Source organism: Histoplasma capsulatum, genomic scaffold (genome assembly GCF_000149585.1).
Source record: "Histoplasma capsulatum NAm1 scaffold_6 genomic scaffold, whole genome shotgun sequence".
Lineage (NCBI taxonomy): Eukaryota > Fungi > Ascomycota > Eurotiomycetes > Onygenales > Ajellomycetaceae > Histoplasma > Histoplasma mississippiense.
This window is the reverse complement of record NW_001813977.1, coordinates 2330395-2353811: the sequence shown is the minus strand read 5'-3', so window position 1 is coordinate 2353811 and position 23417 is coordinate 2330395. Positions and strand designations below refer to the sequence as shown.

Sequence of the window (23417 nt, the reverse complement as noted above, 5' to 3'; positions counted from 1 at the left end):
GAAAATGGGGAAACTCGGACGTCGCATCACTGTCGCATCGCCCCTTTCTCTCCTGGTCGATTTGAGCTCCCAGGAGGCTGAGGCTGAAGCCCTTTTTCCAGTGGACATCTATCTTTGTCGGCTCGGTATCTTGCTGCTGGTCAAGAGAGAAAATAGTGTGACTGAGAATTCACTTGCACTGGAGCAGTTTGGATCATGTCCACGTCATGCATCGGCCACACTGTGAGGCTTGAATTGTCGGGGAGATTTTTTTCTTTGTCTGGACATGTCACCCTTGCAATCAACCAGACCTTTCAGATCTTGCACTCTGATCAGAGCCTGATGTGTAATGGTCTGTGATGCAGCAAAGCAGATACTGTTTCTGCCATGCAGAGGCATTTTTTTCATTGGCATATCATTTCAATAAGTAGAGGCCACTCATCACCGGCGTGCACCACAGATGAGAAACATCGGGTTTGCTGACTGATTGCAGAAGGGAGAGATTAAGAATAATAACAAACATCAAGACACAGACAGAATGGATGGGATTGGCAATATTGATAGAATAGATGTGCAGAATCTCAAAACATCAAATATAGAATCTAGAGCATTAGCTTGTTATGTATGTGACAAGAAAATGAGATCAACAAAATGAACAGAAAATCTCAGCCAGCCACAGTTCTGAGCAGACTAGATATCTCAGTAGCGGGCCTCAGTCTATGCATGGTTTTAGAGTAACTTGACAGTAGAGTGAGGCGAAATTGCATCTGGGATGAAGGGAAATTGGACATGATCATCATGTCGAGAACAGTTTCAGCTGCGGCACAGCCGGGTCAGGTGACACTAGCAGTGGGGCTCAAGAGGAAAGAGGGGATGAGCACGGCACACATGAGATAAGAGAATTATGAGGAAAGAAAGGGAAAATAGAGATGATGGAGAGAGAGGATGTTCGAGCGGCGGGGGGAGGGGATTTATATAGTTCAGAAAGCGGCGACGTTGCGTTAAACCCGATTAGAATAGTGCTAAACCATGGAAGGCATTTCCCCATGATACGGTACACCTAGGTACTATTGAAACTGCGAATCCAACCACCCAAGTTACGCCCTGCACGTCAATGGTTGGTGAGGAATTGTTATATCGACTGTATGCGCGGATCCCATCAGGAATCCAACGGAGCCAGCATATTTGCCTTGATATTCGGCCGATTTCGCCTGGATACAGGGCCGGGGGGTGGGAGGGTTTTGTCGTGACTTGGTCCACACCCCAATGATTCGTGATGAGACTCGTTACCTTGACTAGGGAGTTGCGTGCCGTCCGTGGATTGGATTGACGCTTATAGGGGGCGTTATCATGTAGGGAATAGATCTGGAGCTGCAACTTACATCGCGGTATACTATAGATATACTTCGAGATCAATGAGGAGTCTCACAGACCAAGAAAATCTGTCGATATTCGGAACGGGCTGTCCAGACATTCGGTGCTGGATTCCATTGGCAGAGTGCGGCTGTGTGGCTTTTATTTCCTTTTTCCCGACATTCGGCTCCGCTGAAGCCCCAGAACTTAAGTGGAGGTATGTTCAACATCATCAAAAACTTCAGCCCGGTTGTCACCAGTCTTGGTGAGGAATGAATACATGCCTGCGGTCGTTCACAAACAGGTCACCCGCTTGCCGCTAGCCCTCTGTACTCCCACGCTGGGAAGAGACGGAGTAAAACGCCGTTGGATGAAAGGAGCCGAAGTCCTAGGAGCGCTTGTCGTGGACGTCTTGTCCGGCCTGGCCAACAGCTTGCGCGAACAATCTCGAAAATCGTCCGACACTCATCGTAACTCCCTCCAGCTCGAGAACCCTATCGTTCTGGCTTTTATCCTGAGCACTGTGTGGTTGGCGCATCTTGTTTTCATCTAGAAGAACATGGCATTGGATGTCCATTATGGTGTAGGGGTGTCAAGCTCTCTCCTGTATTCCCTGGTGGTGTTTGGCGACATGAAATTGTCGCTTTTGGCCGAGCCAATGGCCCAGAAAACGAGAAAGAAAAGATACGAAAAAGGGCAAAGGGTGAAAGAAGCTATAAAGTAAAGGAGAAGGAAAAGGGAACGCAAAAGGTAAAGGAAAGAGGAAAACGAGAAAGAAGAACTATTCATTTCATTTCATTTCATATCATCGTAGGTAGTAGTTGATTATTTACTACCTGCCTATAGCCTGAATTGCAGTTTAAAACCTCTCTAAGAATATAGACCCGAACGATATATAGAGGCTCCCGAAGCCCTACACCGGAACCCCTTTACCAGTCCAACTTTATCTGTTTTTCATTCAAAGTAGGATAACCAGTCTACCTGTGGGTACAGTCAGGGCCAGAGCTACTGGCGTAAGCCTATCATTTTTTATCGGCCTTGCCGCTCAGCGCGCTGCTGGCTGCAAATGACTGCTCGAAATCCGCAATGATATCATCAATATGCTCGGTTCCGACAGAGAAGCGGATGGCGTCCTCCGTCACGCCGGACGCGATGCGCTCCTCCTCGCTGAGTTGCTCATGCGTCGTTGACCATGGGTGGATGGCTAGGGATTTGCAGTCACCGACACTGTATTGGGTTTATAACAAAGAATTGAGTATGTTAGTCGATCATGTTCTATTCGAGAGGTATCCTGTTACGTTTAGAGATACGCACTTGGCAAGGTTTGAAATGAATTCAAACCCGTCGACGACCTGGCTGCCGGCCTTGGCACCGCCCTTGACACCAAACGACAGCACGCCTCCGAACCCACGCTTCAGGTACTTTTTCGCCGTCTCATGGCTGGGATGGCTCTCCAATCCCGGATACGACACCCACGAGACATTCTCATTCTTCTCCAGCCACCTGGCCATCGCCATTGCATTGCTCGCATGCCGCTCGCAGCGGAGCGACAAGGTCTCCAGCCCCAGCAGCAACTGCTGCGCGGCAAACGGATTCAGCGCGCTGCCGAGATCACGGAGCACGTCGATGCGCACGCTGGTAGCGAAGGCGGCGGCGCCGAAAGCTTCCCACAGTTTCAGGCCGTGGTAGCCGGGGGATGGCTCGGTGAACTGCGGGAACCGCTTGGCGTGTTTGCCCCAGTCGAACTTGCCGCTGTCGACGACGACGCCGGCGATGGTGGTGCCGTGGCCGCCAATCCATTTCGTAGCGCTGTGCACGACGATGTCGGCACCGTGCTCGATGGGGCGCGTGAAGAATCCGCCTGCGCCGAAGGTGTTGTCCACCTATTTGGTTTGCTGGGTTAGCTTATCTAATCAGAGGATCCATGGATGGAGGTTTCTTTTTCTTTTCTTTTTTTTGCCCTCCCCCTTTTTATCTTTCTATCTCTTCGATCGATCCATAGATCATTGTAGACATACCACCAACGGTACCCCCTTCTCATGCGCAACCTTCGCAATCCGCTCAAAGTCAGGCACGTTGTATCTCGGATTCCCAATCGTCTCTAAGTAGATGGCCTTGGTCTTATCGTCGATCTTCGACGCCAACTCATCGGGGTCGTCGCCCGTGACAAACCTGGTAGTGATACCAAGGCGCGGCAGGAAGATCTTGAACTGGTTATAGGTCCCTCCGTAGAGATTGGTGGTGGAAACGATGTTGTCGCCGGCGGCAGCGAGGGCAGCAATGGTCATGAACTGGGCGGATTGGCCGGAGGAGGCGGCCACTGCAGCCACGCCACCCTCTAGGGCAGCTACGCGCTTCTCGAAGGCTTCGACCGTGGGCTGTTCTCGTTATTATTCATTGTCATTATCATTATGCACTGGTGAAGAGCCAAGGTATGGATATAACGCACATTCGCAAGACGGGAGTAGATATTGCCAAATTCCTTGAGGCCGAAGAGTCGAGCACCATGGGCGGAATCATTGAAAGTGAAGGACTTCACCGCAAGTTAGTGAGTGACGGACGGTGCAATGAAGGGAGGGGTGGGGGGTTTGGGTTTTCTGAGAGAGACCAACAGTGGTAGCATAAATGGGAACAGCTCGCGAATTGGTGGCCGGATCTGGATCATAACTGGATTCGGGCATTCGTTAGCGACGTCGGGACAGTAAATATACATAAGTGCTGATGTTGCTTACCCAGCATGCAATTGCAGCGTCTCAAAGCGCTGGGAGATTTCGTCGCCAGCCATGTTGGAAATAGGGCAATATATGACAATACGATGGAACGATATGAGCAGCCAGGGATATGTTGGGTAAGGGTATATAGTTAGAGGCCTATTTAATTCGAAGGGAGACGGCGATTTTCCAGCAGAGGGGGAGGGAGATGAATGAAGGAGAACAGAAGAGGATTCCGCCGCTCTCATATATTTATTTATTTCCTCGATTGCGGGGAGCAGAAGGCGAGAAGAAAAAAAAAAGATAAATTTTCAAAAAAAAAAAAAAAAAAAAAAAAAAAAAAAAAAAAAAGCACAAAGGCGAATCAATTGATTGATTGATTGATTGATTGATTAGTTTGACTACGAAGCAACGGGCAAAATGGCGTGATCGGTGGAGACTCGAAGAGACCCAGGACGAAGTCAGACAGTCAGTGCACAAGAATACGCCCTCGATCATTCTGGCACCGATCTAGCCTTTGCTAGAAACGCCAGGGAGAATTCCAAGGGTTCGAGGCTGTAGTTGAACCTTACAGGACGCAGACATATCGCAACAACGACAATAACAGCAATAACAGGCGCGGGGTGAGACTCCGTAGTCCGTAGTTACTAGTAATTATATCAGAGACCACTGTCACTCCCATCCACTACTTATTAAGCTTCGTCGTTCCCTGCGTTGCTGAGCTTTGATAGGTAGTTTTGATCTATTTTGATGTTGATTTATCCAATGCTCCGCTCGGCTACCCGCATGCAGTCAGCAAGACGATGTCGAAACTGCGGGATGATTAGGGCCGACTGGTGGCGGCGTTAAGGACAGACAAGTTTCGGGGAATCCTGTTCGGACCGTGATCACGAAGCTACCTCGATGTCTCCATAAGGCGTCAGCTTGGAAGTTTGCCCAGGCTTATTCGGTGATGGGGGTATCAATCCTGAATGGAGTCGATGGGGGCCATTTCTCGGAGGTTCCGATGCCCCCTTGCATCTCTCCTCTGGCAACATCTTGCTCGGTAGCCTCCCTCTTCATGTCTTCACGCCGTGGAGGCCCTTTTCTCCCGGGCTCGGGGCTTACCGAAGGAGATGCGAACCTTTAAAACGCTGAAGTCATGGGGGGTTACGGGGACGGGGACGGCGAGAGAACCTTTGAAACTCATTTGTATTCGTGCTGACCCCTCTTCCCGAGTCGCTATCCTCTTCGGGGGGTATATGAAGAGATGAGTATAGTTCAGCAACCCAGGATTCTCCGCAGTGAGGGCCTCCAGGGGAGTAGCTGGTCCGGCGCTGGTCATCCCTATCTAGGTCCCTCCTCTCGGCTTTACGACCATGTTTATGTCTGCTACTGGAGCAAATCGGCGATATCACCGTGTCCTCAAGTACTGCCAAAAGGGTTGCATCAGTGCCTAGGGATGGAGACACACCCTTTTTTTCAGTCTCTGGATATCTTAAAAATATAATGGTGAGATTCGCCAATTCGATGCCCTCGCAACCGGCGAGAGTGATCAAAACTTCGAAAATAGAAAACCTAGCCTGGTTTCTCTTATGTATTCCTTATACACACCCTATATTAACAGTAATCATGCATATCCAATCATAACCCGTTCATGCTTGTAGCCTACATAACTCAAGAAATCCTAAATATGGAAATTTCTCACATTCTCGAGGATGTACTCATAAGCATCATTCCTACAAGGTGTCCGGAATAAGCCTCGAGCTCCAGTCCTACCTACTCAGCAACTTCCTCGCCTTGCTCCAGCGGGGCGACTTGGACCAGTCCGTTTCCTTGCTCGGGTCCTGCCCGTGAACGAAAGATAAGTATTACTAGCGGAATGCCCTGGGGGTGTAATCAGGCAAACTGCCAAAGAGGGACCCGGGTAAGATCGCCACCGTGTATAGTGCCTAAGATCGGCAACCCATATTCATAGGAGGAGAAGTAGCACCACGTGGACACGTCCGGGCGGACGGTGTGGGAAATGTCAAGCACGGAGCGCCGAGTGAGTGTTAATGTCAGGTCGCCAGGAGGGCAGCAAGGCGTTTAAAGTGCGGGTGCCAATTGTTCAGAAAACCAGTGCTCGGGACTGCCTATTGATGTGGCAGATCTTTACATTGATGATGAGTATATTCTGTTAGAAGCAGAAAAATACAGAGAAGGCTTCAACTGTTTAAATGATCACTGTTTTCAATTAAACAATCACTCTCATTATAGACGCTAATATCAAGCTTCTATCACAGTTGAAATCAGAAAATAAAGCTTTCGGAATCTCTGCTCAAATTAAAGTGAAAATCAAGATTATAGATCTTTTCAAATCTATTATTCAAACTGATCAAAAATCAAAGCTAAATTTAATTACAGAAGTTTTTTTGAAAACTTACTGAATTTTTAAAAGATCTTTATCTGACATTGATTATCATGGAATGTCTATGAAAACAGCAACTAAAGTTGAATTTTTGCTTCATTTCTGAGTGGAATTTGACATTGCAGTGAAATAGATCTGAAGAAAAGTTCATTGTTTTATGACATTTTCATCTAAAAACATTTCAATAATCTTCAATGATCTACTTTTGAGAATCCTCTGATTGTTTGACATCAATGTCTGTATGAACATCAGAAGAGGAGTACTTATCATTGAGAGTTTTCAAAAAAAAAAAAAAAAAAAAAAAAAAAAAAAAAAAAACAAAGAATCATAATTCAAAAATTGAATTTAATATATGTGAAAGAAATAAAAATTCTTGTATTACCCTCACACATCTTTTATCTGAAAAAAAAGGAAAAGAAGTTAGTTATGAATCTTTCACATATGAAGAATCAGTTCAGAGTGACAATGAGAATTATAAAAAGAAAAATTATGAGAATTTCTCTGAAAAAAAGAATGAATCTAATTTCTCTGAAAAGAATTTTTAAAAGATTCTGAGCATAACCTCAAACTGCTTAAACTATTTTTATCAAAAAATCTGATGATATTACTATCAGATGTTACAGCATCAATATCATCAATTATTGTCAGTGATCAAAAATCATCAACTATCTACACTTGCTCTTTTTATAAATTCCCAACATTGAGAAGATCATTTAAACTTTTATAAAAAGAATTGAAGAAATGCTCTTTCTTTGAAAAGATTTAACTTCTCAGCTTCTAAAATAAAGAAATGTGAACTTGGTAAGTAGATATCTTCAGATGAATCTACTATCTGATTTAACTTATTATTTCTAAGCTGAAAATCTGTATTGTGAGTATTAAATCCTGTCTTTCATTAATTATTCTATATTTTTATTATATTTTTGATGTCATTCAACATTAAGCATTCCTCCTGTGTAACCAACTCTTGCCTGTATTTAACATTACACAAGGACTCGTCATAAGCACTGCTTGCATATGAGTATAACTGAAGAATAATAATAATAATAATAATAATCTGAAAAGATTCTTGAAATTTGATTGATAAAGAGTCAGATTATTCTTGATTCTGTATTACTCATTTAACTGAAACTGACAATTATTAAACTTTTATATCATTAACATCATTTAGATGAAGAGTCTTCAAACAATCTATTTTGTATTGATTTAATCATTCATAAAGCTAGTCTTCAGTCTGGAATAAAACCTCATTCAGTTAAATCTCAAAAACATTACTTCTTCTTTCATAAATGATGAATGAGAAAGTTTATCAAAAAAAATTTGAAGAGAAAATCTATAAATCAATGATAGCTGTGAAGGAAGAATTGTTTTTATAAAATGTCAGAATAATCTTTATTCTGAAGAAAACAAATAACAGTTCTAATGATGAATTGATATTGACATTCAATTATCATTGTGTATATAAAACTTTCTCAGAAAACTCATATGAAATTGACAGATTGCATTGATAATTATTTAACAGATTCTCAATATAAAATCTATTTCACAGCAGATTTTAAACATATCTATATCTAAATTAATCTTTACAAGTTTTATAAACAGTATTACATATTTACAATATCAGAATTAAAATAATTTCAATTGATAAAAATGTTGTAAAAATATGCTTCTTCTGTCTTCACAATGATTATTATTATTATTATTCTTCCGTTATACTTGTATGCAAACAGTGCTTATGACGAGTCCTTATGTAATGTTAAATATAGGCAAGAGTTGGTTATACATGAGGAATGGTTAATATTGAATGATGTCAAAAATATAACAAAAACATAGAAAAATTAATGAAAGACTGGATTTGATATTTATGATACAGATTTTCATCTCAGAAACAATAAGCTAAATCAGATAGTAAATTCACTTCAAGATATCTACTTGACAAGTTCACATCCCTTTATATTAAAAGCTGAGAAGTTGGTTTCAGATGTAATATTGTCCTCTTATGAGTTTCAAACCCACACATCTTGAGTCCCCACGCCAAGGCGCTACCTGGTGGCCGCATTATTCATTCGGCCACCGGGGCTCTTATAGAGAAGAGATTGAAATGGAAGAATATTAAAAGCCACTCCACAGTGAAGTGTGAAGCTGAGCATGAAGCAGAAGAACATTAAAAATTACATGAAAGAATCATTAACATTACACAAGCACAGAGTGTAAGGCAAAAGAGATTACATAAAAGAATTATTAGAGATTATATTAATGCAGAATGCAATAACAGAAATAAATAAATGCAAAAAAAAAAGTTGATTGTATAAGTTAATTATTAACAGATACTAACTCATCATAATAATAGAGTAGTGAATGCTTTAAACAGAATCATTTTTAATGAACATTGCATTAACACATCTCTTATACAACATTTGCTGAAGAAAGTTGAAGAGAAAGAGTTTTTGTGAATATGAAAGAATGAAAAAAAAGAATTTGAAAATTATTTCTGAATTTATACAAAGAAAACTTCATCTCTTTTATCTGATACTATTACCTTCACTTATCAAAATTTCCCAGCCGTTCCACATGAGATAATTCTCAACTGAAATCAAGTATATAGAACTTTAGTTTGATTCCAGAACAATTATCAATTTTTTTAAAAAAGTTTAAAACATCTTCAATTAATGTTCTAGATTTCAAACTTCAAAATGATTTTCTTTACAAAAAAAATAAAAGAATAGATTTGAACCTTCTCTATAGAAAGGACTCGTCATAAGCACTGCTTGCATACGAGTATAACGGAAGAATAATAATAATAATAATCTTTTTAACAGCTGAATCGATATTCTTCTGGAATTAATCATCAAAATACTACTGAGATACTGAAGGTCTTTACTTTTATATAAATACACTGAAAACGATAGCGAACGATAGCCCTGATCGCAGGGAATCTCACGACACCCAGCAATCCCCAGTTGAGGTGGTGCTGGTGCCATGGTTGTGATGGAGGAAATCGTGGGACGCGCTGACGGACGCCCGCGAGAAGAAAACTCTGACAAGAGGCAGCAGCCCACCACATGTGGAGCAATATTGACACAGTTGAGCAATGTTCTTTGCAATGGGAGCGAAGATCCTGCCATCAACGGCAAAGGGAAGGAGGTAGTGGAGGAGGCAGCCAGGTTGGTGAGGGAGTTGAAGGTCAAACTGGGGGAGGTGATGCTGGCCAAGGTGGAAGACGCGACCGTGGCGACACGCGCACAACGCCAACCCGAAGGAGTGAAAGAAGCCAAACTGTCATCATGGGCCAAGGTCGCAGGACAGGGAATTCCAGAAAAACCAGTGCCTAACCGAACCCTCCGCGAGATTACTGTCCTACGCCGGGACTGCGAAGCCCTCCCAGCTGAGGAGGCCACCCCCCCAGCGATTGTGGCAGCCGTCAACGCCAGAATTGTGGATGTGACAAAGGGAAAGGTGCTTGCAGCAAGATGTCTCCCCAGTGGAGACATCATCCTGACAACCGATGCGAGGGAGACCAGGGAGGCCTTGACTAAGAGCAGCACATGGCTGGAAGTCTTGGGACAAAAGGCGAAGGCAAAGCACACCCTGTACCCAGTCATGGTTAAGGGAGTCCCAATGGGCAACACCAACTGGAAGGAGGAACAGCAAGCCATCAAGGCAATTTACGCACAGAATGAAGGACTCCGAAGAGGGGTACAAATTGAGAGACTGTCTCTACGACGGAATGCCAGCTTGCAGGCAAAGGTTGGGTCTCTTGTACTCAGCGTCACCTCGCCTCAGCAAGCCAACCTACTAGTAGACAATGGATTGATAATAGACAGCATATTTTGTGACGTTGAAATCTTCCACCGGGAAGCGCAGGTCACCCGGTGCTTTAACTGCCATGAGTATGGGCATACGGCCAGATTCTGCAGGCAGGCCAAAAGGTGCGGGTTCTGCGCGGCAAAAGAACATGACGACAAGGAATGCCCAGCACGAAAAGCTGGGGAACAACCGAGGTGCGCAAATTGTAGGGGAACACACCCAGCCTGGGTCTCTAAGTGCCCTGAGAGGGAGAGGGCATCAAGCAGGGCCCGTACAGCATACATGGAAAGACCCCGTAGGTTTATGGAGCCAAAAGCACAAGATGGGTGGCAGGTGGTGCAAACCAGAGGAAATAAAAGGTTACCCACTGGGGAACCAGAGGGCCAAAGAAGAGGACCAGGCCGACCCAAGGGGATTCTGCAAGCAGGCGAAGCCCAGAGAGGAGCTCTAAGTGCCTTTATAGCACCACAGAGCTCACAACCTGGGTCTCAGCTACAGGAGGACCTAATGGACTACACGCAGACCCCAGCCCCCACGCAACAATGAGGGACACACTAAACCTCCTACAATATAACGTGCACAACTCTGCGAGAGTTATGGGTGCGTTATTGGCAGACCCTGCAACAGAAGACAAATACGACGTAATTGCAGTACAAGAGCCCAGCCGGAATCCCCACATGCTAGCAACACACTGCCCCAGAAGCTGCGGCTTCTGGCCAGCATATCACCCGGAAACACACCCAAGAGTATGCTTTCTGGTCAACAAAAGGCTCGTGGAACACACATGGGAGTGCCACTACCACTCAGAATACATTGCAGTGCTGACAATCACCACCGACCTGGGTAAGGTGCAAATAGTCAATGTGTATGCACCTCCTCCAGGGGGCTACAGCAGTGAACCGGAGGAATCCCCCATAGGCCAGCTGCAGGAGGTAGCCGGAATGGGCACAGATGCAGAGCTGGTCATATTAGGAGATCTTAATGTCCACCATGAGAGGTGGGGAGGGGTGAGAGTGGAGAGAAACTTCCGCATGGCATGGCAGCTAATAGCACAGGTGGATAGGCTGGGTCTCCAGCTTGCCACACCTGTAGGGGCTACCACATGGCAGGACAGAGGCAGCCCAGGAACGACTATAGACCTCACCTTTCTATCACCACTCCTGCACGACAAGCTCAGGAGGTGTGCAATAGCGGAGGAGGCATGCAAAGGATCTGACCATAAGCCCATAGAAACAACACTGGAACTCACACCCATCCCAAAGGAGGCTGAGAGACGAAACTGGAAGAATGCGGAGCCTGAGGAGGTAGCAAGGGACTGCCAAAAGCTATATGTGCCACAAAGCCTGGACTCCAGGCAAGCAGTCAAGGAGTATGCAGACTACCTGGTAGGATTTGTAGGGACATTAGCGGACAAACACGCCACCGTAAGTAAGGCTGGGTTAAAATCCAAGACATGGTGGTCACCGAGGGTGGCCAAGGCAGTGGAGGAGTACAAGCAAGCTAGGAGGTCCCAGCTCCCAGAAATGGAGCGGCTCAGGGCACGCTGCAGGCGCAACAGAGAAATCCACTTGGCTAAGACAGCAAACTTCAGAGATCTGGTTGACAGGACCCGTGATGACCCCAGATTGATGTGGGGACTAGCAAAATAGGGCAAGGAAAGAAGCCATTTGCCCCCACAGGCACCTACTGTCCCCCCCCTGAGAACAGGGGAAGGGGCTGACGCGACGGTAGAAACCTCTTTTGAGGGGAAGGCTGAGGCATTACGACAACGGTTCTTCCCACAGCCAGAGCCCGCCGACTTAAGTGACACCAATATGGAGCTGCTGCAAGCTGAAAGGGAAGCGTCAAATGACACCATCAGTGTGGAGGACATGGAAAGCCTGATCCAGAGACTGCCAAACAGGAAGGCACCAGGGAGGAGTGGGATCACCAACGAGTTCCTTAAGATGCTGGGCAGAACATTTGTGGAGGCCATAACAGCTCTCACCAATGCATGCTGGCATTGGGAGACTTACCCAGACACGTTTAAGGAAGCCAAGACAGTGGCCTTGCGCAAGCCAGGGAAGGCTGACTACCAGACTGCAGGAGCGTGGAGACCCATTGCCTTGCTGGACACAATAGGGAAGATTGTGGAGGCAGCAACTGCAAAACGCCTGCGGAAGATCGCGGAGGACCACAACCTGCTACCCTCACAGCAAATGGGGGCAAGAAGGGGCAGGTCCACTGAAACAGCCATAGCACAACTTCTAGCCCAGATAAGGACAGTGTGGCAGCACCCAGGACAGGTGGCATCGGTACTCTCCCTAGACATGACAGGGGCCTATGACAAGGTGCTGCGGGAGCGAATGGTTCACATCCTCCGGCGACTGGGCATCCCCAGGGACCTGGTGGGATGGGTTGCGTCCTTCATGACCAACAGGAAATCCACAATTGCCTTTGAGGGCCAGGAATCAGACACCTTTGACATCCCAGCAGGCATCCCGCAGGGGTCACCCCTATCACCTATACTATTCCTATTCTACAATGAGGAACTGGTGCGCATCTGCTCAAGACCGGGGCGCCCGGTGGTGTGCATAGCCTTTGTGGACGATGTCAACGTGATGGCCTATGGCCAGTCCACTGAGGACAACTGCAGGGAGCTCCTGCGCATGCATCGGGCATGCGAGGAGTGGGCAGCACGGCACGGGGCGGTCTTTGCCCCCCAGAAGTATGAGCTAATGCACTTCACACGGGCGCGCAACCAATTCAACCTACAGGCTGAGCTGAGACTACCAGGACAAACTATACAACCGAAACAGGTGATGAGGGTATTGGGTGTATGGTTAGACTCTAGGCTGAGATGGAAGGGCCACCTGGACGCGGTGGCAGGCAAGATGAAGACTCAAGTCAGAGCACTGTCCCAAACCACCCAATCCACATGGGGGCTCCCACTACAACAAGCGAGAATGGTGTATAACATGGTCATCAGGCCGGCCCTGACCTATGGAGCAATAGCATGGCACCAGCCACAGGGGCAGGGGGGCACGGGTCCAGCTAAGTCAGGACTGGCCCTCAAGCTGACCACAGTGCAGAACTCCTGCCTCAGAATAGTGGCAGGGGCATACAAAAGAACCCCAACAAGCACACTGGAAGCGGAAACCCACACAGTACCCTTAGACATCCACCTGGATGGGCTAGTGGCAAAGGCGGTCAACAGGATGAAGGCCTCAGGAATGGCGCAACAAATTGAGAATGCGTGTGCAGCCATAAGGACCAGGCTTCGGCACCGGGGGGTGACAAGGGGGGCACAGAGACACATGGGAGCTGTGGTTCACCCGGCAGCCCTGCCAGTGGACTGGGAACAGCAATGGATTCAGGGTGCTAAGGAGAGAGCTACAGCAGAGATGACACCGGAACAACGAGCCAACCTGGACCAAGCCTCATATAATCACTGGCTGAAGCGCGAGCAGCTCTGGAGGTGGGTGCAGAGGTGGAAAAGACGTGAGCCCCCCTGGGGGGAGCGGCATGGCCGGCCCCCAGACAAGAAAATTCTGAAGTGGCACACCGGCCTGCGCAAGGCTCGCAGCACTATCATCATCCAATTGAGGTCAGGGAAAACCGGACTGGCAGCTTTCCTAAACCGGTGTAAGGTACCTGAATTCCCCACCCCACGGTGCCCCTGTGGGTATGAATGGGACACAGTCGAACATGTTCTGATACACTGCGAACGCTGGGAGCAGCAGCGTCAGGGCCTTATAAGAAATGGCAGGCTAGACAAGAGGATGCTGCTAGACACCAAGGAAGGCCTGCATCTCCTGTCAAACTGGTGGATGGAGAGCGGGATTCTAGGCCAGTTCACATTAGCACGCGAGCTGACACACTATGTACCATAAGGCCCTGAGCTGCCTTGGACCCCCAGAATCCCCTGAATCCCACATGCACTCACTCCCCTGACTACTTAGCCCCTCCCTCTCCTCCCTCTCCTCCCCATCCCCTCGCCTCTCTCCACCTCATTTGCACCACCTCATTTTCATCCCCTCATCATCTCCTCACCCTGCCGTATAATCTCCTCTATCTACCCCTTCTGTCAATCCCCTCTACCCCCTCCTGTCACTCCCTTCTATCCTAACAGCGCCTACTATCTGTCCCTCCCTTCTTCCTTTCTTTTGTTACTCTACTTTCTCTAATTCCTTTTCCTTTGTTCCCGCTCCCATTGCAAGGAACAGCTCTAGCTGACTTGCCCGGTACCCTGCAGATGAACAGGATAGTTAACACCGCTGTGCGCAAGGTTTTTCACCCCCCTGCGCCAAGGCGCAGTGGGGTTTTCCTAGCTAGACATATGGTAGCAGAACCGCATATCCATTGGATGAAGGCGGAGTATAATAAATAATAATAATAATAATAATAATAATAATAACCTTCTCTATATTTCAGAAGGCAAAGTTCATCAATTATTAATATAAATTTATAATCAAAAAAATTATTGAGACGTAAAAGTGACTGCAATTAGATTAATTCATTGAATTTGATAGTCTAGATTAGCACAAGATATTAAAAACTAAATGAAAGATTGCTTAAAGTATGTAATTTACACAATCTATTTTTCAAAAATTCTCTCCAACTCTATAGTTTTAGCTACACTTTTTCAGATCCTCAGCATGAACTTTGTGAGTTCACTTTCAGAAATATGTTTCAACCATTATTATATTTTGAATATTATCAACTACTTCTTTTTCTTTTGTATTGCTTTTACATTACTCAGACAACTATCTGAGTATGTTATTATCTGTTTAAAAAGAATAATTTAGATTTTTTCACATTTGAATGTAATTGAATTTTACATAGACTTTGTATCTCTATTTTTAAGCTATATATTCAATGATTGAGTGAAAGCTTATGATATTACTATAACATACTGTCAGACTGAATCATTCAAATTTACCTAGAAGATTGAAAACTCCAATCATTAACTGTAATAGATTTGAATGAAGATATCAAACAACTTTATGCAACAATAGAATATCGCTCTCTTAGATGTTTTAAAGATACTTTGAAAGAGAATAATTGATTATTTTAATTTCTCATCTACAGAGATAGCTCTGAAAACCATTGATGATATTAATCTTGACTCAGTAAAGAATGACATTTTCAAATTCATTATAAAGTCTACTCAGTTAGCAAGATTCTTGTTCTCTAAAGAACATCTTGAAAAACTTAGAGATTTCAATCTTGCTAAAATTTTAGAGACTACAGCTTTTATATCATATAAAGCTGAGATTGAAAAAGTTGTTTAAGAAATATTAACAAAAAAAGAGAATGAAGATGAGAATGAATATTCATTCTTCGAAATCAAAAAATCTAGTAATGTTAAAAGAAAATGAAAGAGCAAAGCTTCAGAAGTATTGAAAAAAACTTTTTATCATTGAAAAAAAAAAAAAAAAAAAAAAATCAGTGAATAAAAGCATTTATACTGAATCACATATTTTTAAAGTGAAAGATTCTCATTTAAAATTCATCTAAATCATCTCAAGACTTTCACATCAAAAACTTCATATCTCAATTCAAACAATATTGATGATGAGATCCGAACAGAGAAAGATATAGTCATTCAATACTTCAATTTCAAAAGAAGACAGACTGTTGAAGTTAATTTTTACAACACTTTCAGTAAAAGTTTAGTTAGAATAGAAATCAATGACAATGATATTTATTTCTTCTTTCTTTTTTCACACAATTTATTCATTTTTACTTTTATCTCATATAATACTTCCTTTCTCTTTTAGCAGAATAGACGATATTTCTTTCAATTTTGAATTCATTGCCATCTTGTTTTTTGTTATTGTGGTCCCAACTTTAACTTCTCATGTTATAATTCTTCATCAAACATTTTTCATTTTTATTATCTGCTAATCTTCTTACTTTAAAAAAAGAGTAGTAGTGATTTCATGACACTCTTTTAATTTAAAAAATTCTTTTTACTATACTTTCTATTATTGCTGATTGTATATTCATTTCAAAAGCCTGAGAGTTTGCTTTCATTGAAAGAGCTCAAAAAGAAAGAGGACTGAAAAGGAAAAGAAAAACAAATTCAGATGCAGAAACAGAGAATATCTCTGAATTTAATATCTAACATCAGAAATTCATTTTACATAAGCTTTTATTAAGAGAAAAATAAAAGAATCATGTTTGCAAACATGGCAAGATATCTTGTTTTTACAAAAAAAGAGTGTACATTATTCCAGGTTTGAAACTAAGCCAAAATGGAAAGCTTGCTCAATAAAATGTAAAAAGAAACTTTTTGCTACAATAATGCATCTAAAACTTGGACATGGTTATTTTAAATCATATTTAACAAAGATTAGAAATGATTTAAGTGATTTATGTTCAGATTGTCAGTTATATGAAAACTCAGAGCATCTTCTTTTACTTTGTACAAAGCATACACAGTTAAGATTGAGATTGAGAGAGAAGTTTGAATTGACACAGTTAAATTTGAAACTTTTGTTCAATATAAAAACTGGAAATGAATTCTTGATTGAATATTTAAAAGAATCAAATATTGCTACAAGATTTCAATTAAATAGTTTGATCTGATAATGAATTCAATTTTTCTTTTTCTTTTTTCTTTTGTTTCTATGTATTTGCTTTAATTTTTGTTCTTGTTTTTATTTTTATTTTGTTATTTTTGCTTTAAAATTTATTTCATTTTGATTATTTTTGATTTTGACTTGTTTTGATTTGTGAATACTTTCTTTTCTTTTAATAGCTGCTGTTTTTTATACTTTTTATTTCATTTGTTTTAAATTGAATGTTTTGATCTGTTGTCATTCTTTTGACATTCTTTCTTAAATTGAATAGTTTGAATAGTTGTTTGATTCTAGGCTGGAATTCTGCTATTGCATGTATTAAATTGACTTTGTATATTAACTTATTCTTAAGTTGAAAAATCCTGGAGTATTTCAGGTAGATGTCATAGTCACTGACTGCATACATCTATAATGGAAGAATAAGAAGAATAATAATAATAATAATAAATGATGATGAAATATAAAAAATCAAAATACTGATTATTGATCATCTGATCATATACAATCCCTCAAAACAATAGAAGACATATAACAACATTATAAAATCTTTAAGATTTTACAATTCCATCAATTCTCTTCTTAATCATATTTATACATACAATAGCCAACTGCAATTAAATGAATTCAAATATAGTATACTTGATTATATACAGTCAATTCTTTTACAGAAACTTTATTTTTTTAAAGAGTTTATAATCATCTCACAGTCTTCTGTATTAAGATCTGGGCTGCGAAGTCCGACTCTGCCACCTCCTCGTGGTGCAGCCTGGTAACATCATTTATGATGATGGCCAAGAGCAGAGCGGTTGTTATGAGTGTCTGATTCTCAGTGAACTCAGCATTCATTGGCCTTCAGGCCTTGATCTTTGCTCTCTGTGAGTAATCGCTCTGCCGCTGCTCTCTGCGAGCAATTGCCTTGCCATAGCACTTGTGTGCTTTGATTATCTCTACAATGAATGGCCATACGTCGGGCCAGAAGTAGATATACAGTCTATATAGACTGAGTCTTCTCAAGAGTTGCTATCTGGATACTGTGTCTATCATTACTGTGTATATAGAGATTTCTTCAGCGTAGCACGTCCCCATGCCCTTCGGGAGGCTTTTGAAGTGCAGGCATTGCCTGTGTCTTCTCTGGGACGCTAAATCAATACATACATACATACATACATATTAAAATATTAATATCAAAGATTATGAATGATTTGTGAATGGAAATATATGATCATCTGAATTTCAATAACAATTAAAAGAAATTCAGCAAGATCTTTTTCAAAGACAAAATTGATTTGACAATATTATCTGAGAACACATTTACATTTTTTGAGTTATTGAATCATTGAAATAGAGAAGATTGAAGTTATGATGAGAACAGTTTAAAATCTGCAATCTTCAAATAAACTGTCTACCTAAATATTAAATGAAATTCATTTAGTAATTGAATTCTTTTGTTGTGGGATGAGAATGAACAGAATAGATGTTTCTTCTCTTTCTTGACAATTTTTTTATTTATCTACTTTTATTATTTCTTTTCTTTTAAGATTCTGTTTGTTTTTTTTCCTTTCTTTTAAGAAAGAGGATTCCCTTTGTTTTTCTTTTGATCTTCTTTTATTTTTTTTTGAAGAGAATGAATAAGAAACAGTTGATGAAAAATTGTAATTAGCTCTAGCATAGCAATCAGATTGTCAATCCTTGTTCTTAATCCTTAAGAATCATTCTACCCTAACCAATCCTTAGGGACTGCGGAGCTCTGAGGGCTTACATAAAGTTGGTGGGGAAGGCATAAAGCGGCAAACTAAGCAACATCTCCAACTTCAACGTCTCCAACTCTTCGCCTCCTCTACTGTCCGGTCTGCTCTGCTCTGTTCTGCTATCTTGCTGATCTACTGTATTCTCTATTCCTGGCATCCGTGTGTCAGTCCTCAATTATTCTTATCTTCGACTCACCCCACCGCTTCCCCAGCTCAAGCTAGCTGGATGAGCTTTCTCCGCCCCTTCAGATCCCCGCTTCGGCCGCTCGACTGGACAACGACAAGTTCCCCCGTCCGTCGGCGGGTCCAGCTATCCTATCTAGCCCTCTACTCCATACGCCGTCATATCTTTACCTCACCCCGTTGCTCTTCTCCTTCTCAATTCCACCGCTCTGATTTCACCAACCAGCCTTTCACTGGCAGCTATGAGCCGGGCCTCCCCACTTCCGGCCCATTGGGCTCCGCACCCTCCTTTGGTTCACCACGCTTGACCCCTAAAATACTCAAACAACATCTGGATCAATTTGTGGTTGGTCAGGATAGAGCTAAGAAGGTGTTGAGTGTGGCTGTTTACAATCACTATCAACGGGTGCAGGAGTTGCAGAGGCAGGAGGAAGAGAAAGAGGAATTGAAGGCACAACAAGCACGTCGTGAATCTGTGGAGGGACATCCCATAGAGAGTATGTAGCTTGCATTCTACGTACTTCCTGTCAGATGGCAATTGGTAGACAGATCTGAACTTGCTGCTAACTCACTTTCCTTTTTGCTTCGGCTCTCTAGCTGAATTTCCAGGTCAGCAACGGACCATTCATACCCAAAGAACTACCAATGATGACATAGCGCGATCAGGACCACTCCCCATCGACTCATCTCCTTTGACGCTCGAGAAGTCTAATATCCTACTGCTTGGCCCATCTGGCGTAGGCAAGACTCTGATGGCCAAAACCTTAGCTCGTGTACTGTCCGTACCGTTCAGCATATCTGACTGCACTCCATTTACACAAGCCGGGTATATTGGAGAGGACGCGGATGTATGCGTCCATAGATTACTAGCTGCTGCCAATTACGATGTAGCCCAGGCAGAATGGGGCATCATCTGCCTTGACGAGGTCGACAAGCTCGCTGCTGCAAAAGTTAGCCACGGGAAAGATGTGAGCGGCGAAGGAGTCCAACAAGCTTTGCTAAAGATCATTGAAGGCACAACTGTTCAGATTCAAGCCAAACCAGAGCGAAATGCTTCCCGTTCCAGTGGATCGCACAATTCCAGCCCAAGCACCACCGGTAGCAATTTTGGAGGATCGTCATTCTCTTCAACGCCACCAGGAGTCCCTGGCAAGCCTGAAGTTTACAATGTGCGGACAGACAACATCCTTTTCATTTTCTCGGGTGCGTTCGTAGGCCTGAACAAAATGATCATGGATCGGATATCGCGTGGCTCCATTGGGTTCGGCCAACCTATACGGGCATCATCAAACTCGTTTAGTTCCCACAATTCGTCACATGCAGCTTCTACAGCACCCATTCCAATCCTTCCCGGCTCTGAGGAGGAAGCCCTATATAAGAAGCATCTCCCTTTCTTTACCCCTGCGCCGTTACCGTCTGGGTCAGGTTCGCCTGTCGAAGAACCGACGTACTTTAACCCGCTTGACCTCCTTACGCCCGTCGACCTCCAAACCTACGGCTTCATCCCAGAGCTTGTTGGCCGCATTCCCGTAATCACAGCTCTTTCTCAGCTCACCCACCACCTCCTGCTCCGCATCCTAACAGAACCGCGCAACTCATTACTCGCCCAATACACCACACTCTTCTCATTGTCGGGTATAGAACTCCGATTCACAACGCCAGCACGTCACAAAATAGCGAGTAACGCCATGTCAATGGCGACGGGCGCACGCGGGCTGCGTACGGAAATGGAGATGATCCTAGGCGACGCCATGTTCGAGGCACCAGGCTCCAGTGTGAAATTTGTCCTCATTACCGAGGCCGTTGCTGCACGGGAGGAGAAAGCCATATACCTCGCCCGTGGTCAGGGTGGCAAGTTCCATGCGATGATCGCCGCGGAAGAAGGCGAGTGGGAGGAGAGGATAAGGAAACAAAAGGAGGGCCCCGGGGATAATAAGAATAACGACAATAGTTTTGAGCAGTGGAGGCTGCGTGCTAGAACGGATACCGCTGTTGGGGGGTTTTCATGACGGACGGCGGCACGATACATACCTTTCTATAAGGGTTGGTTATGTTATGGGAAGACATCACTGCTGCTCTCTAAGATCTTAGGTTCTTTGCTACAAGACAGGGTGGAATTCCATGTTCAGATCGGAGGGCCCCTTTTGTCTCTTCTTATTTGAAAAGGGACTCAAACCAGCCATCATTCCTCAGTACGAAGGGTTGCATACATATGCTCTTTGTCCCCTTGGTGGTTTAATTTTATCCCTCATTGATCGCCCATTCAAAATTTCTCTGAGAGCTTTGTTTGAGTGATTTTCTCACTATATATGTTTCTCCCATTTCTTTCCCTTTCAGAATCCTTCCGTCCCCTCATGATTATTTTACTTTACGTCTTCCGATGGGATAATCGGCGTGTTGTTTTATGTGTTCATGACAAATGTTTCGTTTTCCGTTCGTTTCTTTCTCTATCGTTCTCTTTCGCTTTCACATTTAAACCTTCACGGTTCACGGGTTGCGTTCCTTACCCTTGGTTTACCATCCTTATTTTTGCACTCCCACGACTAAGTTGCATTTCTTTGCGCTCAGCATAATTCAACATGCACAGTAGCTAGTTACTTGCATAACTAGACTATCCATTGGAATGCTGCGCTGATGACATCTCTGGTTTCCTCACTCTAATTTGGTAATTAACTGTGAAATTGTCAACGGGTGTAGGTAAATTTGGCTTGTTGTATTTCAATCAATCAATGCAACTTTATTCCGTTGAATGTAGGCAGTCAGCTGGATGGGTTGAAAGGTCCAACACACAGCCAGCCCAATGTTGGTTTCTAATTGCTTTCCGCATCGTCATTATAGCTGCTTCTACTCTTATTCCCATATTGCTTGCTTCCTACGAATGTCTTCCTTGCAATGTTCATACGGATATTTTCTTCTCCCCGTGATCAATTTTCAGAGAATACACCTTCCCTGGTCCTTAACAAATGTGAAATAGGAGGGATTCTCGCGCTCTCTGTAGGACTACGACTGCCCCCTAACTAGCCCGGAGTTATTCTTGATTCGCCCTGGCGGCAATATATCTCTGAAAACGTGGATAGAACCACGTGTGGATATACATGCTCAGGAGGTGTCGTGATTTTTGCTCATGACCTATGGCTTTCAATTCGAGTGTATGATGCCCATGGCGGCGGAGTTGAGAGATACAGATCCCTTTTCTCACTACGGGCATAGATGTGCTGTCATATCATTGTTGTAATTCCACACATTGGAGCGTTAAGGAGAAAAATGAAGATAAGTCGATGGTGGCATAGAGGAAGAAGATTTCGGACGCAAGATATATTATAAGTTTAAGGACAAAACTGTACATCGCCGTAGAATCGAAAGGGGATGGGTATATTCGAGATATTGAAAAGGGGGATTAAAAATGTCATAAACAGACAGGCCCAGCAAATAAACCCGTAATGCGCACCACATGCCACAAAAACCGCTAGTAACCAGAAAAATCAAATCAAATAAATTAAAACAGCAGCCTAGAATCTAGAAAGTGAGGGCCCTTTATTAGAACACTGAATACCCAGGCACTGCATCATGATATCCCATTTCCATTTCATCCAATTAAAATTTCATCCCTTTACCATTTTTACCAGCTCCGTGTACTCTCACATGTAACTGGGGGAGTAACGCGGGCTGGTATCATTATTGCTATTTCCCGCACGAAGCATCTATTGGCCCTGCCTCTGAGGCTGTCGTTGGGACCTTCTCGCGGTCGTGCCCGTGACCACCGCCACGCCCGGAGCTGGAAAGGGAATGGTGGGCGTATTTGCCGCTCTTATTATTTTTACCACTTTGGCTATTGCTGGCATTGTGTGTAGGGGATGCCATGAGTTCTCGCTTGAATTCTGGGTAGCACATGATTTCGATCTGATTTTTATGGGAGGGAAAGGCCCGAGGGAGGTTTGAATTAAGTTAGCTTGAATTTCCTGCTCACTTTCACACGCAAGTGCTGTTAATCGGATTGCCGGTGAGATATTGGTTGTTACATACATGGGCCCACGCTTGCCATCGCGGCTGCGGCTTATATGTGGTTAACACTACAAACCGTCGAAATCTTTCCGCATTGATCAACGCATAACCCGCAAAATATTCGATAAGGTGATCGGCATCTCTCTCTTTTTGCGTTAGTCCTTTGGGGATATTCGGGTGGTCGTCCGCGCGACGTGAGCCGTAATCCGGTATCATGCGAGTTGAGATGAAGGGGTGATGCTGCCCCTCATCATCAGTGAGTCCGTCTAATGATTCCGGCGAGCCCTCGCGCCGGTAGGTGTTGTAGTGTCCTACGGGATATTCTGGAATGAGGTTCTTGATCGTCTGGTACATCTTCCACAGTCTAGACAAGGGAAAAAAACAATCCAAAGTCAATATTAGCCTCTAAAAACAAAACCGATAAGGGGGAGCAAAGAACGAGATGACCCACGTGTCGTCTGGCCAACTTCCACAAAGATCAAACAGCCAGTGCTGCACGTTCGGCCGTAGAAACATCTTCCAAGTCCCAGGGAACTTTCTCCCTAGGAAATTTCCGAACCAGTTTAGAACTTTTAAGGCCGCTTTTGATTCTTTCAATATGAAGTCTTCGGTCATCAGAATAATTCCTCCAATGTGGGAACAATCTTTGGAGGTGGCTGTCATGATTAAGGTATTAATA

The 23417-nt window shown here is 43.7% G+C and overlaps 4 protein-coding genes across 4 annotated transcripts; 2 read left to right on the top strand and 2 right to left on the bottom strand.

Annotated features, from left to right (window-relative positions):
• Positions 1–2354: 2354 nt before the first annotated feature.
• Positions 2355–4117, bottom strand: HCAG_07004 (O-acetylhomoserine; the record flags this gene model as incomplete). Its single annotated transcript, XM_001539349.1, has 6 exons — positions 2355–2559; positions 2647–3215; positions 3351–3710; positions 3782–3865; positions 3945–3999; positions 4065–4117. The coding sequence occupies 6 exons, from the start codon at positions 4115–4117 to the stop codon at positions 2355–2357; spliced, it is 1326 nt and encodes a 441-aa protein (XP_001539399.1).
• A 5294-nt stretch (positions 4118–9411) lies between these two features.
• HCAG_07003 (predicted protein) lies at positions 9412–14111 on the top strand (the record flags this gene model as incomplete). Its single annotated transcript, XM_001539348.1, has 4 exons — positions 9412–10433; positions 10703–10839; positions 11098–11663; positions 11889–14111. The coding sequence occupies 4 exons, from the start codon at positions 9412–9414 to the stop codon at positions 14109–14111; spliced, it is 3948 nt and encodes a 1315-aa protein (XP_001539398.1).
• A 4668-nt stretch (positions 14112–18779) lies between these two features.
• On the top strand, positions 18780–20745 carry HCAG_07002 (conserved hypothetical protein; the record flags this gene model as incomplete). Its single annotated transcript, XM_001539347.1, has 2 exons — positions 18780–19233; positions 19346–20745. The coding sequence occupies 2 exons, from the start codon at positions 18780–18782 to the stop codon at positions 20743–20745; spliced, it is 1854 nt and encodes a 617-aa protein (XP_001539397.1).
• Positions 20746–22245: 1500 nt separating this feature from the next.
• HCAG_07001 (predicted protein) lies at positions 22246–23401 on the bottom strand (the record flags this gene model as incomplete). The annotated part of the gene is made up of 4 exons (XM_001539346.1): positions 22246–22252; positions 22431–22636; positions 22760–23102; positions 23190–23401. The coding sequence occupies 4 exons, from the start codon at positions 23399–23401 to the stop codon at positions 22246–22248; spliced, it is 768 nt and encodes a 255-aa protein (XP_001539396.1).
• Positions 23402–23417: the final 16 nt, after the last annotated feature.